The 13,894-nt window shown below is 69.0% G+C and overlaps 6 protein-coding genes across 6 annotated transcripts; 2 read left to right on the top strand and 4 right to left on the bottom strand.

Annotated features, from left to right (window-relative positions):
* Positions 1-521: 521 nt before the first annotated feature.
* V1510DRAFT_411494 (uncharacterized protein) lies at positions 522-2,879 on the bottom strand (the record flags this gene model as incomplete). The annotated part of the gene is made up of 1 exon (XM_066932908.1): positions 522-2,879. The coding sequence occupies one exon, from the start codon at positions 2,874-2,876 to the stop codon at positions 573-575; it is 2,304 nt and encodes a 767-aa protein (XP_066790961.1). The 3' UTR covers positions 522-572.
* Positions 2,880-3,413: 534 nt separating this feature from the next.
* V1510DRAFT_273335 (FAD dependent oxidoreductase-domain-containing protein) lies at positions 3,414-5,534 on the bottom strand. The gene has a single exon (XM_066930599.1). The coding sequence runs from the start codon at positions 5,329-5,331 to the stop codon at positions 3,442-3,444; it is 1,890 nt and encodes a 629-aa protein (XP_066790960.1). The 5' UTR covers positions 5,332-5,534; the 3' UTR covers positions 3,414-3,441.
* A 1,624-nt stretch (positions 5,535-7,158) lies between these two features.
* V1510DRAFT_360590 (transcriptional repressor TCF25-domain-containing protein) lies at positions 7,159-9,345 on the bottom strand (the record flags this gene model as incomplete). Its single annotated transcript, XM_066931028.1, has 2 exons — positions 7,159-8,203; positions 8,234-9,345. 2 exons carry the CDS (start codon positions 9,343-9,345, stop codon positions 7,159-7,161), a joined length of 2,157 nt encoding a protein of 718 aa, XP_066790959.1.
* A 217-nt stretch (positions 9,346-9,562) lies between these two features.
* On the top strand, positions 9,563-10,480 carry V1510DRAFT_411485 (mitochondrial 37S ribosomal protein uS15m). Its single transcript, XM_066932907.1, has one exon. It carries the CDS (start codon positions 9,634-9,636, stop codon positions 10,441-10,443), a length of 810 nt encoding a protein of 269 aa, XP_066790958.1. The 5' UTR covers positions 9,563-9,633; the 3' UTR covers positions 10,444-10,480.
* V1510DRAFT_411483 (oligomeric Golgi complex subunit 8) lies at positions 10,424-11,564 on the bottom strand. The gene has a single exon (XM_066932906.1). It carries the CDS (start codon positions 11,470-11,472, stop codon positions 10,462-10,464), a length of 1,011 nt encoding a protein of 336 aa, XP_066790957.1. The 5' UTR covers positions 11,473-11,564; the 3' UTR covers positions 10,424-10,461.
* Positions 11,565-12,354: 790 nt separating this feature from the next.
* V1510DRAFT_273309 (V0 complex, c/d subunit of ATPase) lies at positions 12,355-13,701 on the top strand. Its single transcript, XM_066930598.1, has 3 exons — positions 12,355-12,465; positions 12,626-12,717; positions 12,749-13,701. The coding sequence occupies exons 1-3, from the start codon at positions 12,437-12,439 to the stop codon at positions 13,660-13,662; spliced, it is 1,035 nt and encodes a 344-aa protein (XP_066790956.1). The 5' UTR covers positions 12,355-12,436; the 3' UTR covers positions 13,663-13,701.
* The last annotated feature ends 193 nt before the right edge of the window (positions 13,702-13,894 follow it).

Genomic DNA, 13,894 nt, shown 5'->3' with positions numbered 1-13,894 from the left:
TTTGCGACACCTACCCCGGAATGATGCAAAAAAGCATGACCCACGGCCAGATGGCGACTGAACAACGTCCTCGACCGCCTTCCGCATTCGGAAGAAGTTCAAGGTGCGAACTGCGCCGGGAATTAAGGTTTTCAGCCAGCCGCCGAAAACGACGCGGAACGAGCCGGTCTCGGCGCAGGCGACGCCGGCCGCGGGCGCTGCCGAGGTGGGTGGAGGCGGTGGGCCGGCGCCAAATGCGCAGGTGTAGCGACGCAGGGGCCGTGCCGTTGGCAATAGCGGGGCCGGGTCCGGGTCGAAGGCGCTTGTGGCGGCGGTCGGGCAGGCCGGCCCGGCCTGTGAGCGGGAGACGCGTGGTCGGCCATGGCCGACGGCGCGTAGACGCGGCCGGAGACGGGCCGGGTTGCCGGTCAGCTGGCCGGGTGCCAGTCGTGGCCGGCCGCCGGTCGGCAGCCGGTCGGGGGCCGACGCGTCGGCTACTCCCGGCTGCTGCGTCGGCGCCGCACGGCGTGCGGCTCAATAAGAGACGTGGACTATTTTGTTTATTGTTTACAGAGCTAGGCCGCGACAGGCGCTCAGTTCGGCACATTGTCGATGTCGCGCGGCAGCAAGATCTCGCCGTCCTTGAATGGCACGCCCACGCGCTCGCGCATCAGGTCGTAGATCCAGCCGCCGTTCGGGTGGACCTCGCGGCCGCTCGCCAGCTCGTTGAACATGTACAGCCACGACACGGCGGAGCCGACGGTCGAGACCTCGTCCGAAACAGAGACCTTGGCGTACTCGGACAGCATCATGTGCAGATCCTCGTTCATGAAGAGCTCGTGGATCTTCTCGGCGACGGTCTTGGTGTCGCCCACCTCGACCAGATAGCCGTTGCGGCCGTGCTGGACCTGCAGCGGGATGCCTCCAGCCTTGTACGCCACGACCGGGCGGCCCTTGTGCAGGGCCTCGGACACCTTGACCTCGAAGCCTTCGCGCGTCGACAGCTGGAGCACGACCGTGGCGTTCGAGAGCAGGCAGTTCAGCATCTGGTCGCTCGGACCGACGCGCATGACCACAATGTCGTTGCTGATCGTCGCAAACGGCGGCGACGCGATGATCTTCATGGTGTCGTCAAAGACCTGGGTGCCGTCGGGGTCGTCGACGGCGCTGTGGCCGGCAATGACGAGCTGCGGGATCTTGCGCAGCGGCAGGTCCTCCATCATGAGCCGCAGCTTGCGGTAGGACTCGAGCACGTCTGGAATGCCCTTGCTCGGGTCGAACCGGGCGATCTGGCAGATATAGGGCCGCATGGGGAACATGAGCCGGTTGGCCTTGACCTCCTCGCACTGGTGCTTGAACAGGCTCATGTAGAAGATCGTGTCCCACTTGGACAGGTCCTTGTTGAGCCCGTCGAGCCAGTCGGTGGTCGCGCCGAGGAGGCCGACGCGCTCCTGGGGCACGACGGACGGGATGAACTCGCGGACAGGGTGCGAGATAAACACGTCGGCGTGCTGGATGCCCGTGTCCCACAGGTAGTTCCAGACGCCCTCCTGAGGCGAGCCCTTGACGGCGACTAGGTCCGACCGGATCTGGATGTGCGACCGGTAGATGACCTTGATGCCGGCCTTCTTGGCCTGGCCGATGAGACCGACCATCTGCGGGTCGTCCATGACGGCGATGTCGACGCCGGGCGGGTGGTCGCCGCTCAGCGGGCCAGACGCCCAGTACCGCTGGAAATTGGCGTCGATCCACTCGTCGAACTGGCGCTTCTGGTCGTCCTCGAGCCGGGTCTCGGGCGCGGCCACGCCCTGGATGATGTTGTGGTTGTTCTTGGTGATCCGGAACACGGCCGGGTTCGGCCGCGGCACGTACCAGGACACGTCGAGGTTGAGCAGCCGGAAGAGCCGGATGAGCGCGTGGCGCATGAGCGCGACGCCGCCGCCCTGGGGCGTGGCGTTGAAGAACGCGACGCGGACGCCGCGGTGGCCGTTGACCTTGATCTTGCGGAATGTGTCGACGAGCCGCGTCAGGCACTCCCACGACTCGGGCTTGGACACGCGCTTGAAGTCCTCGAGGTCGAGCATGCGGATCACGTTGTTGCAGTCGACCTCGACCTTGTTGCGGTAGCCGATGAGCAGCCGAGGGAGGCCGCTGGGGCCAAAGTACATGACGGTCTTGCGGGCGAGCGAGTCGGCGATCTCGTCGCACGACGGCTGGTACGCGAGCGACGGGTCCTCGGGAACAAGCGACTCGTACGGAATGACGAACGGCAGCACGTCGAGCTCGAGCCAGAGCCGCGAGCAGAGCCGGGGGCAGTACTCGACGATGGTGGTCGACAGGCCCACGCCGACGAACTTGTAGAGCTGGTCCTTGCTGTGGGCCTTGAAACGGTCGATGACCTGGGTCGTGATGAGGTCCGCAAACTGCTTCTCGGCGACGGTGTCGGGAATCGTCACCGTCGAGACGCTGAAGTCGGTCGAGTAGTAGCCGTCGTGGATCGAGAAGCCGACGGTGAACTTGCGCGGCTCGGCAGGCGTCGGCGGGCACAGATGCAGGCCGATGAACATGGCCTTGATCGAGTGCACCCACGACACGTCCTCGTGCTCCTCGAGCGTCTGGGGTAGGGGGAACGACAGCCGGCGCTTGAGCATCGGGCTGGGGTGGCAGTTAAAGTCCTGGTCGATCTCGACCTTGGTGCCGTTGGCCTTGCTGACCTTCTGGCGCTTGGTCTGGACGGCATTGTGGGCGTGCATCTGGGCCTCGTCGTACGTGAGCGAGCTGGTGGCGGCGGCGGAGGCGTCGCGCTTGGTGCCGTCGGCATGGGCGATCGACGCCACCTCGGGGACGCTGAACAGCTCCTCGGGCTTGATGTTCTGGAGAGACTTGGTGCTGGGCATGGTGGGCGGTGCGGCCGACGTTCCTGCGCGGAGCGTACTTATACGGGGTGGACGAGCGTGGGCCGGTGCCGGGCGTGCTTACCACGCGCCGATCTGCGAGCTCAAGGTTGCCGGATTGATCGCCCGTTTGCGGCGCTGGGCTGGCCGCGCTGGGACATGACGTATGCGGCCATCGGGTCACTGGGTGACGCCGAACGCTCCGAGCCGCGATGCGGGGACGACCGTCCCGACGCCTACCGTGGCTCATCGCGGGACGTCTCATCGCGACGTGCGCAGGGCCCTTCCGCTTGCGCACTAGCGCCATGCACGGTCATGCATGTTCGTCTGATCTATGGGGCGCGACGGCGCCGCAGTTGTGCCCGCAGACGCCCAGGCGCAGTTGGCGCAGTTATGCCGCAGCCGTCGCGCCCGCGCACCGCCACGACAAGCGCCCTAGAGCCGCACGACGTGCGGCACAGCCGCCCAGCGTCTGGCGTCTCCCACGGCAATCTGCCCGCGGCCGCCAAGTAGTTCAAAGAGTCGTTTGTTGTTATCCTACAGTCGTAACAAAGCTTTTGCTCAAGCGCTAGTAGGCCAGGATGGTCTTGTACGAGCCGTCCTCGACCTGCGAGCGCGAGATGACCTCGGTGGTGGGCAGGCCCATGGAGAACAGGTACTTGACCGTGTCGTTCCACTCCTGCTCCTTGCGGGTCGAGTCCCACTTGAGCTCCTCGGCCATGATGTCGATCACGACCGGCAGGGCCTCGAGCGCGGCGGTCGAGTTCAGGAACGCCAGGCGCAGACGGCGCGAGATGACGTCCTGAGCCGTGCGCGCGTACTCGTTGCGGGTCGCGTAGCGCACCTCGCCGTCGAGGAAGTTGTACTGCGGGGCCAGCTTGACGCCGCGCAGCGGGAAGCGCTCGCCGGTCAGGGCCGACAGCTCGAGGACCTCGTAGGCGCGGTCGCCGTAGTTCTCGGCCAGGTGCTTGGCGACCTCGGTCTCGATGCCGTAGGTCTGGATCAGGTGGATGTAGAGCAGGTCGCGGTAGTGGTCGGCGCCGACCAGCTTCAGGTTCTTGGTGCGGCACGGGCCGGTGGTGGTCAGGTTGAAGCGCGAGACAACCTCGTCGATGCACTCCTCGGCCATCTGGCGGTACGTGGTCCACTTGCCGCCGGCAATGGTGACCAGGCCCGAGTCCGAGACGGTGATCAGGTGGTTGCGGACGAGGGACTCGGTGTTCTTGGCATGCGGGTCGCGGACGAGGGGCCGAATGCCGCTCCAGGCGGCAAGGACGTCCTCGCGGCGGACGACAATGTCGTCCGAGACGTAGTTCTGGATCTCGTTCATGATCCACGAGATCTCGTCGTTGGTCGGGATGGGGTCCTTCTGGATCGTGCACGGGGCGTCGGTCGTGCCGGCGAGCGTGTGGCCCTGCCAGGGCAGGAAGAAGATCACGCGGCCGTCGGACGTGGCGGGGTCGATGAGGCCGATCTTGCGCGGCGCGTAGTAGTCGGGCAGGACGACGTGCACGCCCGACGACGGCGCGACGATGGGCTTGGCCGTGGGCGCGTCCAGCGAGCGGACCGCGTCCGAGTACGGGCCCGTGGCGTTGATGATCGACTTGGCCTCGATCGTGATCTTGTCGGCGTAGATGCTGCCGTCCTTGTCGCGGCCGACCGCGCCGACGAGCTTGCCGCTGGCGTCCTTGGTCAGCTCGACCACCTCGAGGTGGTTGACCGTGACGGCGCCCTCCTGGGCCGCGGTGAGCACGATCGACGTGTTCATGCGCGCGTCGTTGTGCGAGCCGTCGTAGTAGACCAGGCCGCCGGTCAGGCCGTCCTCCTTGAGCATCGGGAACGCCTCGAGCGTGCGCTTGCGCGTCATGAAGTACGACGGCACCAGGTTCTGGCTGCCGGCGACGAGGTCGTACACCTTGGTGCCGACCCAGAAGTACGGGATCTGCCAGTACGTGTAGACCGGGATCATGATCGGCAGCGCGAACGAGAGGTGCGGCGCGATGTGCAGGAACGTCGCGCGCTCGGCCAGGGCCTCCTTGACGAGGTTGTACTGCGCAATGTCCAGGTTCCAGAACGCCTTCTCGAGGTAGCGCACGCCGCCGTGGACGAGCTTGGTCGAGCGCGAGGACGTGCCGCAGCCAAAGTCGTCGCGCTCGACGAGCGCGACCTTCAGCCCGCGGCTGGCCGCGTCCAGGGCGCAGCCGGCGCCGGTCGCGCCGCCGCCGATGATCAGCACGTCGAACTTCTCGGTCTTCAGGCGCTCGAGCTGCTCCTCGCGGGTCGGCAGCTTCTTGAACGGGCCCGGGATCGGGTACTTGAGCGGCACCGTCGTGTCGACCGAGGCCGCCGCGTTGTCGTTGGCGACAAGCGAGCCGCCGGTCAGCAGCAGGCCGCCGCCGACGACGGCGCCCGCGGCGATCTTGCGACCGGTGCCCGAGAGCAGTCTTTTGGCAAACATCGTGCGAAAGGAACTGAGCGTCGTGACCGAGACACTGGCGGGTGTCTAGTCAGGAGAGGCGCGCAGAACGATTTCGACCAGGGAGGGCGAAAGAGTAGGCGAGGGGACTTTTGGCAAAAGTCAGGACAAAGAAAACAGAACGGAAGAAAGCGGTGATGGAGTCCAAAATTATATAAACCGAGCCGGAGCGACGGCCAGCCAAATGAGCTGCCGTGGTTAGGAGGTACCGCGGTGTACCCAGGGCGGGCGACGAGTACGGCCGGTGACTAGTGGTTGGGCTGCGACTGTGCCTCTGTGGTACTAGTCGGCGTTGGCGGACGCATGCTGCATACGGGATTTAATGACACAATGGAGTAATGGGCTAGCCGTGTAGATGGATGGGTCCGGATTCTTGGTACGATGTGTTCTATATTGGGCAGGTACGGCCAGATCCAGGGTAAAAGAGGTATCTGGCGGGCACTCGCATAGCGAATTAGCCTTTGTTTCATCCCGGATAAACTTCAATGTATGACCGACGCGGCGAGTCGTGCACTTTCCGAAAAAGTTTCTCCGGTAGCTCGAACAGGCTAGTGCACGCGTAGCGCCGTGCCGCCGGAGCGCTGGCGGCAGCGTTTGCAGCCGGGTCGGCTGGCGGCGGATGGCCGGGCGGGCGGATGGCGGCGGCGCGCGCCGGGCGCGCGCGCCGCGCCGGACGGCACCAATGACGCCGGGGGGGGACGGCCGGGCCCGCGACGACGGCTGCCGGGAGAGTTGTTCCGGCCAGGTGTCCCGGGCGCCAACGGGTGATCTGCCGGCGGCGGCTGGCCAATTGCCGGTGGCACGGCACGGCGCAGTGCGGGCCGGAGACGGGAGCGTCGACTAGCGATTACAGTTTTTTGGGGCGCCGGAGGGTCGGGTGACATGGGCCGACTGCCGCGGCGACGCCAGGCGACGGCGCCAGGCGTCGCCGCGGCCAGAAAGGGCGGGCGGCCGCCACGCTGGCGGCTGCAGCCGCGTACGAGGCGCCGGGCGGGCGGACCCGGGCAGTGGGCACAGATCGGCCGGGCGTGCTCGGCGCCGGCGCGCCGGCAGCACAGCCCGGGCCTGGCGGCCTGGCGGCGGCCGGGCGGTGCTGCGGCGGTGCGCCTTCAGCGCTCGGCGCCCAGCCGTGGCTGCGGCAGACAGGGGCCGCGCCACAGGGCGTGGCGCCATTCGCGCTCACAGCCGCCGTGCCGATCACATTGTGATCCAGAACCGTCACATGCGCCCGGGTCGCTGTGCGCCGTGCCTGCACCGCCGGCCGCGCCACAGCGCGCCTATGCACGCGCGCCGTCGCGGCCACGTTGCGGCCGCCGAAGCCATCCACGGCCGGCCGCCGCGCGCGCCGGCGCAGGCACGCGCCCGCCGCGGTGGACCGCTGCGTCACGGCGCCGCCGCGCCGGGTCGCGGCTGTCCGGCGTGCACCGGCGATACCTCCGGGCCGCGCACAACCGACGCGCTAGGCTGGTTATGGCCGGCTACGGCCCGCGCTAGACGCGCCCGGAAGCCGCCGCGCGCACAGCTGCAGCGGCGCACATGCCGGCCAGCCACGCCGCGCCACGGTGGCTGTGGGTACCGTCGGCTACGGCGCGTGCTGGCCGGGTACCGCCGCCGTCCTCGCCGTTTATAGGCCGCGTGCGTGGCCCAGCGGACCCGCCACAGCCGGAACACGTCCGCGGGCGTACCTCCGCCACCTGCGCTAGCCCGAACGCACAAGCCGCGGAGGGCGGGCCGCCAGGGCTCCGCGTGGCGCGGAAGCGAGCGCCAGAGGGCGAGCCGCACGGCGTGCGGCTCAATGCTTGCTATGTACTACCGGCCCGCTGTGTCCGAGTCCGACACGTCAAAGTCGTCGTCGTCGTCGTCCTCCACGCCGCCGTTCTGCATCCGGAACGGGCTCATCAGCTGCCGGAACAGGCTCATCATCCGCGACGTGCTCTCGGACGGCTGCATGTGCAGCTCCGAGAGGTACGCCTCGGCGTCCTGCTGCGCGGCCGCCTCCTGGTCGGCCTCGTCCCAGGACTCGTAGCCCGAGCCGTCGCCGGCCGAGTCGTCGGCCGAGTCGTACTCCTCGATGAACGCCGTCGGCCGCCGCGGGATGTCCAGCTCCTCGGCCGAGTCGTCCGAGAACCCGTCGTCCGAGAACTCGTCGTCGTCGGCCTCGGCGGCGTTGCCCCCGGGCCAGCGGTAGAGCATCGGGTTGATCGACCGCCAGAGCGCCTCGATCCGGCTGCCGGCGTCCTGCTCGGCCGCGCCGTCGTCGCCGCTGGCGTACGGCGAGACGTTGTCGGCCGGCGGCAGCACGTCGTCGCCCCAGATCTCCTCGTCCGTGTACTTGCGCGGCAGCAGCGTGAGCGCGCCGGGGATGTTGGCGAGCATGACGTGCCGGGCGAGGTCGCGGTCGACCTCGCGCTGCGCGAGGACCTTGGCCGGCGGCGCGGGCCGCGCGGGGCCCGCCAGGACGCCCTGGAGCAGGCTCTTGAGCTCGGGCGACGTCCACAGGTCCTTGCTGCGCGCCACAAACAGCTCGGTCAGGATCTGCTGGTACACCGACGGCGCGTTCTCGAACTCGGTCCAGCGCTCGGGCACGGCCACGCCGACGGCCGACGCCAGGTGGCACGCGACCCACGGGAACTTGGCCGCCGCCGCAGTCAGCGCGTCCGCACCCTTGGCCGTCTTGGGCGCCAGGTAGTGCTGCGCGAGCGCGGCCGAGAACGCCATGTTGGGCAGCACCGCCAGCCGTTTGCGGAACGCCGCCGCCCCGGCCAGGTCGACCAGGAACTGGAAGCTCCGCGCGTTGACGGCGTACTGGTCGATCATGAGCAGGACCCGGTACGGGTCTGTTTCGGCCGAGAGACTGCGTCAGCGCGTCCGGCCGGCCACTTACCCCAGCAGCAGCTTCAGGAACTCGAGGCCCGTGCCCCACGTGCCGCGGCGGGCCATCTTGAGCGCGTGCTTGTACACGACCTGGTAGAACCCGCGGTTCTCGTAGTACTTGAACGGCAGCCGGACCTTGCCTGTTGTGAAGCGGAACATGGTGTTCATGGCCACGTCGAAGCTCAGCAGCGCGCGCTCGATCAGCTCGGCGCTCTTGGTGTGGTTGCCCTGGAACTCGAGCATCTCGGCGACCTGCAGCAGCAGCGACACGTGGTACGGGTAGTGCGCCAGCAGGTTGACGAGCATCTCGGCCTCGCCCAGGCGGATGCACGTGAAGAACTGCATCTGCACGTTCATGTACGTGCGCGAGTGCGTGAACTTGAACGCGGTCAGGTCCGGGCGGCCGGGCGCGTCGGACGGGTCGCGCAGCATCTCCATGCCCATCCCGCCCTCGTGGAACGGCGGCCACTCCTCGCCGGGCTTGACGAATGTGAACTTCTGGCCGCGGATGTCGCGCTGGCCGCGGACCATGCCGCGACGGCCGCCGCGCCGGCGCGCGGGCGCCTCCTCGTGCAGAACGTCGCGGCCGAAGAGCTTGCGCATCTCCGTGTCGGGATCGAAGTTGCGGGGGTTGACGGCCAGCAGCTTGGCGTCGGCATCGTCGTCGGCGGCCGCGGTCGACGCGGCCGGCGAGACCGGGACGCTGGCGCCGTATTTGCGATCCAGCTCGGCCACGGCGGCGTCGATCTCGTCGAGGCCGACCGAGGGACGCCGCGGCGGTGGCGACGGCTCGCGCCGGCCCTTTTTGGCCTTCTTCTTCTTGGCCTTGCGCTTGGGTGCGGGCTTGGAAGGCGCGGGGGGACTGTCGTCGGCCGAATCGGCCGAGTCGGCGGCGGGCCGGGCGGCCGGCGCAGCCGGCGGATCGGCCGCGTCCGAGTCGTCCGCGCTGCCGGCATCGTCGTCGCCGCCGAGGAGCGCAAACAGCGACGGCTTGGGCGGCGGCGGAGCGTCGTCGCTGCTGGATTCGGAGCCGGCGTCGGCGGGCTGCTGCTTGAGGTATTTGCCGCCGAGAAGCTCGTGCTCCTGGTTCTTGAGGGCGCGGCGCACGGCGCGCGAGCTCATGGTGTCTGAGAGGTCCGCAGGGACTGGCGCCGGGCCGTATGGAGGCGCGTGCGGTTGAGGACGGAGGACGGTCTGCGCGGCCGGGAAGCTGGGCTAGGGCTGCGCGGGCGAGCCGGCCAGCGCCGGGTAATTGGGCGCCCGGGTAACTGCGCGCCCGGGTAACGCCCGCCCGGGTAACGCCCGCCCGGCACCGCGCCACAGCACTCCGCACCTATGCCGCATCCGCCCCGCCGCCGCGTGCGCATTGAAATTTTTACCGCGCCGGCGTCCACGCAGACGACAATCGACATGTTGAGAACGACGATGCTGGCAAGAGCAATGCCGTCCGGCGGCGCCCGGCCGAGCGTGGCCGTCGCCTCGTGGTCCGCGGCCATGCAGCAGGTCCGCGGCGCGCAGTCCAAGGCGTTCCGGCGGCGCGTCGCCGAGCGCAAGGCTCTCGCGGCCGACAAGACCGACGGGCTCTACGTCGGCGAGCCCGACAACGGCAAGTTCCACGCCATCTACGGCAGCTTCTCGCCCATCACGCGGCACCTGATGCGCTCGCTCGGCTCGACGGACCCGCGCGCGCAGGAGCCGGCCGGCGAGGCCGTCGCCGAGACCCGCGGCTTTGTGCCCGGCTACGGCTACGCCGAGACCGAGATCAACACTCTCTTCAGCGGGCTCGAGCAGGCCGCCATGGAGCGGCTACGCGGCGCCGAGTACACGCTCGAGACCGTGCTCAAGCAGGAGGAGGCCAAGCGGCAGATCGTGATGGACGTGCTGGGCATGAAGAACGCGTCGTACATGACGTGGAAGAAGCAGCAGACGCAGTGGGTGGTCCGCGCGCTCGGCCAGCACGAGCACGACACGGGCACGGCCGAGGTCCAGGCCGGCGTGTGGATGATGCGTGTGGTGGCGCTGGCGGAGCACCTCAAGTACAACAACAAGGACAAGCGGTCGCTGACGCGGCTGTCGATCCTGGTGCGGAAGCGCAACGCCGTGCTGCGGTATCTGCGCGACCACTCGACGAGCCGGTACGTGGACTGCCTGCGCAAGCTGGGCCTGAGCGACCGGCTGGTGCTGGCGGAGGTGCCGGCGACGGCGCAGTTGCTGGTCTAGATGTACATATGAATTGAACTAGAGCGGTTTTATGCGACGGGCGAGCTCGCGCTGCTTGGCGACGGCGGCGACCCACGGCGCGGCTGCGGCGGGCGCGGCCAGCACGGGCCAGAACTCGCCGCGGACGCGGGCGAGCGACTGCGACGAGTAGATGGCCTGCAGCCGGAGCGTCGCGCGCGTGGTCGGGTCGGCGACGTGCGGCAGCGTCTCGTGCGCGCGCGCGGAGAGGTCCGCCACGGCGTGGTGCACGAACGAGGCCAGCAGCTGGTCCGCGGCCGCGTCGCCGCCGGCCGGCGCCGGGAAGATCGAGTGGAAGCCGACGACGGCAGCGAAGACGTGCTCCCGGAAGAGCTCGATGTAGCGCTTGAGGTACTTCTCCGGCATCGGCCGCAGCGGCTTGAGGGCCGCGTACTGCCCGCGCAGGTGCGTCGACCGCGACAGCAGGTAGATGTGCTGCAGCTGCAGCGTCGCGTCGGGCGCGGTCTGGAACGGCGGCAGCCGCCGCAGGTACGCGACGACCTTGATCGCCGTCGGCAGCTGCACGTTCTCGCGCAGCAGCCGCAGCAGCGTGGTCGTCATCTCGAGCAGCGCGCCGTCGACCTCGGCCTGGACCTTGCGCACGATGCCCACGTCGTGGAACCGGATCGCCAGCCGCCGCACGTGGCCGACCAGGTCCAGCGCCTCGGCGTAGTAGCCGTTCTGGACGCACGTCAGCACCAGCGCCGGCAGCTCGAGCACGTCCAGGATCTTGTCGACGTTGGCCAGGAGCGCGGCCGACGCCGATCGGTCCGAGACGGGCGCGAACGCGGCGGCCTCGGCCTCGAGCGCGGGCAGGGCGGCGCCGAGCTCGGGCGCGGTCGCGAGCAGGCTCTCGAGGCTGCCGAGCACGCGCTCGAGCGTGCCGGACGCGGCGATCAGCCGCGGCTTGGACTCCATTGCGAGCGCGGTCTGCGCCCGGTCGGCGGCGGCCAGCGACGCTCCGAGCGTTTCGGACTCGCGGGAGAGCGCGGCGAGCGACAGCCCGCGCATCCGCCGCAGGTAGGCGCCCGCCGCGGGCTGCCGGGCGGCGAGCGCGTCCGCTGCGCTGGCCGACAGCCGCGGCGCCAGGAGTTCGAGCAACGGGTCGGCCATGGTGAGGTGCACGGCGACGGGCGGGCGGCCTAGACGTGGAGTTACCCTGCGCGCCGCGCGGCGTGCGGCGCCCGCGCCGCCGGGTAACGCGACGCCGCGCCCTGCGCCTGGCCGCACGCTATGCGGCTCGGCGCCAGGCCGCGCCCGCCTTACCCGGCCCGCGGCGATGCCCGCCGGTGGCACAAGCGACACCGCCCAATCGCAGACTCGCCGGCGGGCGCACCGCTCCAGCTCCCGCCGCCTGCGCCGGCCAGGGTCGGCCGTGTAGTGGCGGACTAGTGCAGTCGAGATGGCAACGATAAGGTCACGTGTGGCGTGGTGCGTGCTGAGTGGTGGGGCCGGGCGGGCGCCGCGCCGCACGCTGTGCGGCGGTGCAGTGGGGCGGTGGCGCTGAGCCGCACAGCGTGCGGCGCGAGTGGGCCCGCCGGCCCGCGCCCCGCCAGCGGCCGCGGCCCGCAGTGGCGCGCCGGCTCGCGCGAGCCCGCCGCAGGGCCGGCGCGGCCACCGTCGCCGGCGCGCTCGGCCGTCTCCGGCCGGCCGGCGGGCGCGGGCAGCGCGCGCGCGCGCGCGTGCGGCGGCAGCCGCGGCCGGCGACGTGCGGCGCAGGTGCGGGCGAGCCCGGGGCCGCGGGCGTGTGGTGTGGCGTCGCGCAGGCGCGGTCGAGTCCAGCGTCGGCCGGTTTGGGCGGCGCCGTATAGTGTAATCGGGATTTTCCTAGTGTTCGATTGTCCTAGTCGTCGTTTCCTCACCGTCGCCTTTTCATCGCCTCGACAGAAACACACGGGTGTCGCACACCGATACCATCAGAAGTCAGCCGGAATACATCATCGCCTGGTTCGCCGCGTGAGCTACAGCAGACGCCATGGAGGGAGTCTTTTTCAACGGAAACAAGTAAGCATTGAGTGTGGAGACGGCCGAGCGGGCACGAGGCCGGGCGGGCACGGGCGGCGACGGGCCCGGGCAGCGGCGGCGGCAGCGGTCGCCGCCGGGCGCAGCAGGCGGCCCGGCCCCGGCGGCGGCGGCGCGGGCGGACGCAGGGCTGACCGAGCAGCGGATACATCGAGGGCATCGTGCGCGGATACCGGGCCGGGCTTCTCACGAGCGCCAACTACGTCAACCTGACGCAGTGCGACTCGCTCGAGGGTAGGTGGGCGCCACGGGCGTGCTGACGCAGACCTCAAGCTGCAGCTGTCGGCCACGGACTACGGCTCGTTCCTGGCCAACGTGCCCGGACAGCTGTCGACGTCCATCATCGCCGAGAAGGCCACGCAGAAGATGATTGACGAGTTCCGGTACATCCGGGCGCAGGCGGTGGAGCCGCTGTCGAAGTTCATGGACTTTATCACGTACGCGTACATGATCGACAACATCGCGCTGCTTATCACGGGCACGCTGCACGAGCGCGACACGCACGAGCTGCTCGACCGCTGCCACCCCCTCGGCTGGTTCGAGTCGCTGCCGGCGCTGTGCGTGGCGACCAACGTCGAGGAGCTGTACAACTCGGTGCTGATCGACACGCCGATTGCGCCGTACTTCAAGGACTGCTTCTCGGCCAACGACCTGGACGACCTCAACATCGAGATCATCCGCAACACGCTCTACCGCGCGTACCTCGAGGACTTCAACGCGTTCTGCGCCAACCTGCAGGCGCCGTCGAACCAGATCATGCAGTCGCTGCTGCAGTTCGAGGCCGACCGCCGGCTGATCAACATCTCGCTCAACTCGTTCGGCACCGAGATCACGCGCGAGGAGCGCATCCAGCTCTCGCCCAAGCTCGGCCGGCTGTACCCGGTCGGCACCGAGGCCCTGGCCTCGGCGGACGACATTGAGCAGGTGCGCATCGCGGTCGAGTCCGTGGGCGAGTACAAGGGCTTCTTCGACACCTCGAACAACAAGTCGCTCGAGGACCACTTCTACCTGCGCGAGATGGAGCTGTGCCGGAACGCGTTCACCCAGCAGTTCACCTACTCGCTGCTGTGGGCCTGGGTCAAGGCCAAGGAGCAGGAGATCCGCAACATCACCTGGATTGCCGAGTGCATTGCCCAGAACCAGAAGGAGCGCATCCAGAACTACATCTCGGTCTTTTAGGCGCCCAAAATGTCATGCCGAACATTGGCCCAGCGCCGGCCCTTTTTGTCCGTGGGCTTTTTGATTTCATAGAGTAGTTAATGCTTCAGAGTGTGTGGCGTGCGGGAGACGTGGCCGTGTCGCAGGGCGATGCCGGTGCGATGTAGCTGCGGCCGTAGGGCACGCCGGTGCCAAAGGGTGGGGTCGTAGGCGGTCTTTGGTGGGACGGAGCGGCCTTTGGTGGCATGGAGCG

Source organism: Dipodascopsis tothii (assembly GCF_038497935.1).
Source record: "Dipodascopsis tothii strain CBS 759.85 unplaced genomic scaffold V1510scaffold_4, whole genome shotgun sequence".
Lineage (NCBI taxonomy): Eukaryota > Fungi > Ascomycota > Lipomycetes > Lipomycetales > Lipomycetaceae > Neoaidaea > Neoaidaea tothii.
Note: the sequence above shows the minus strand (reverse complement) of the source record. Positions and strands in the feature narration are given on the sequence as shown.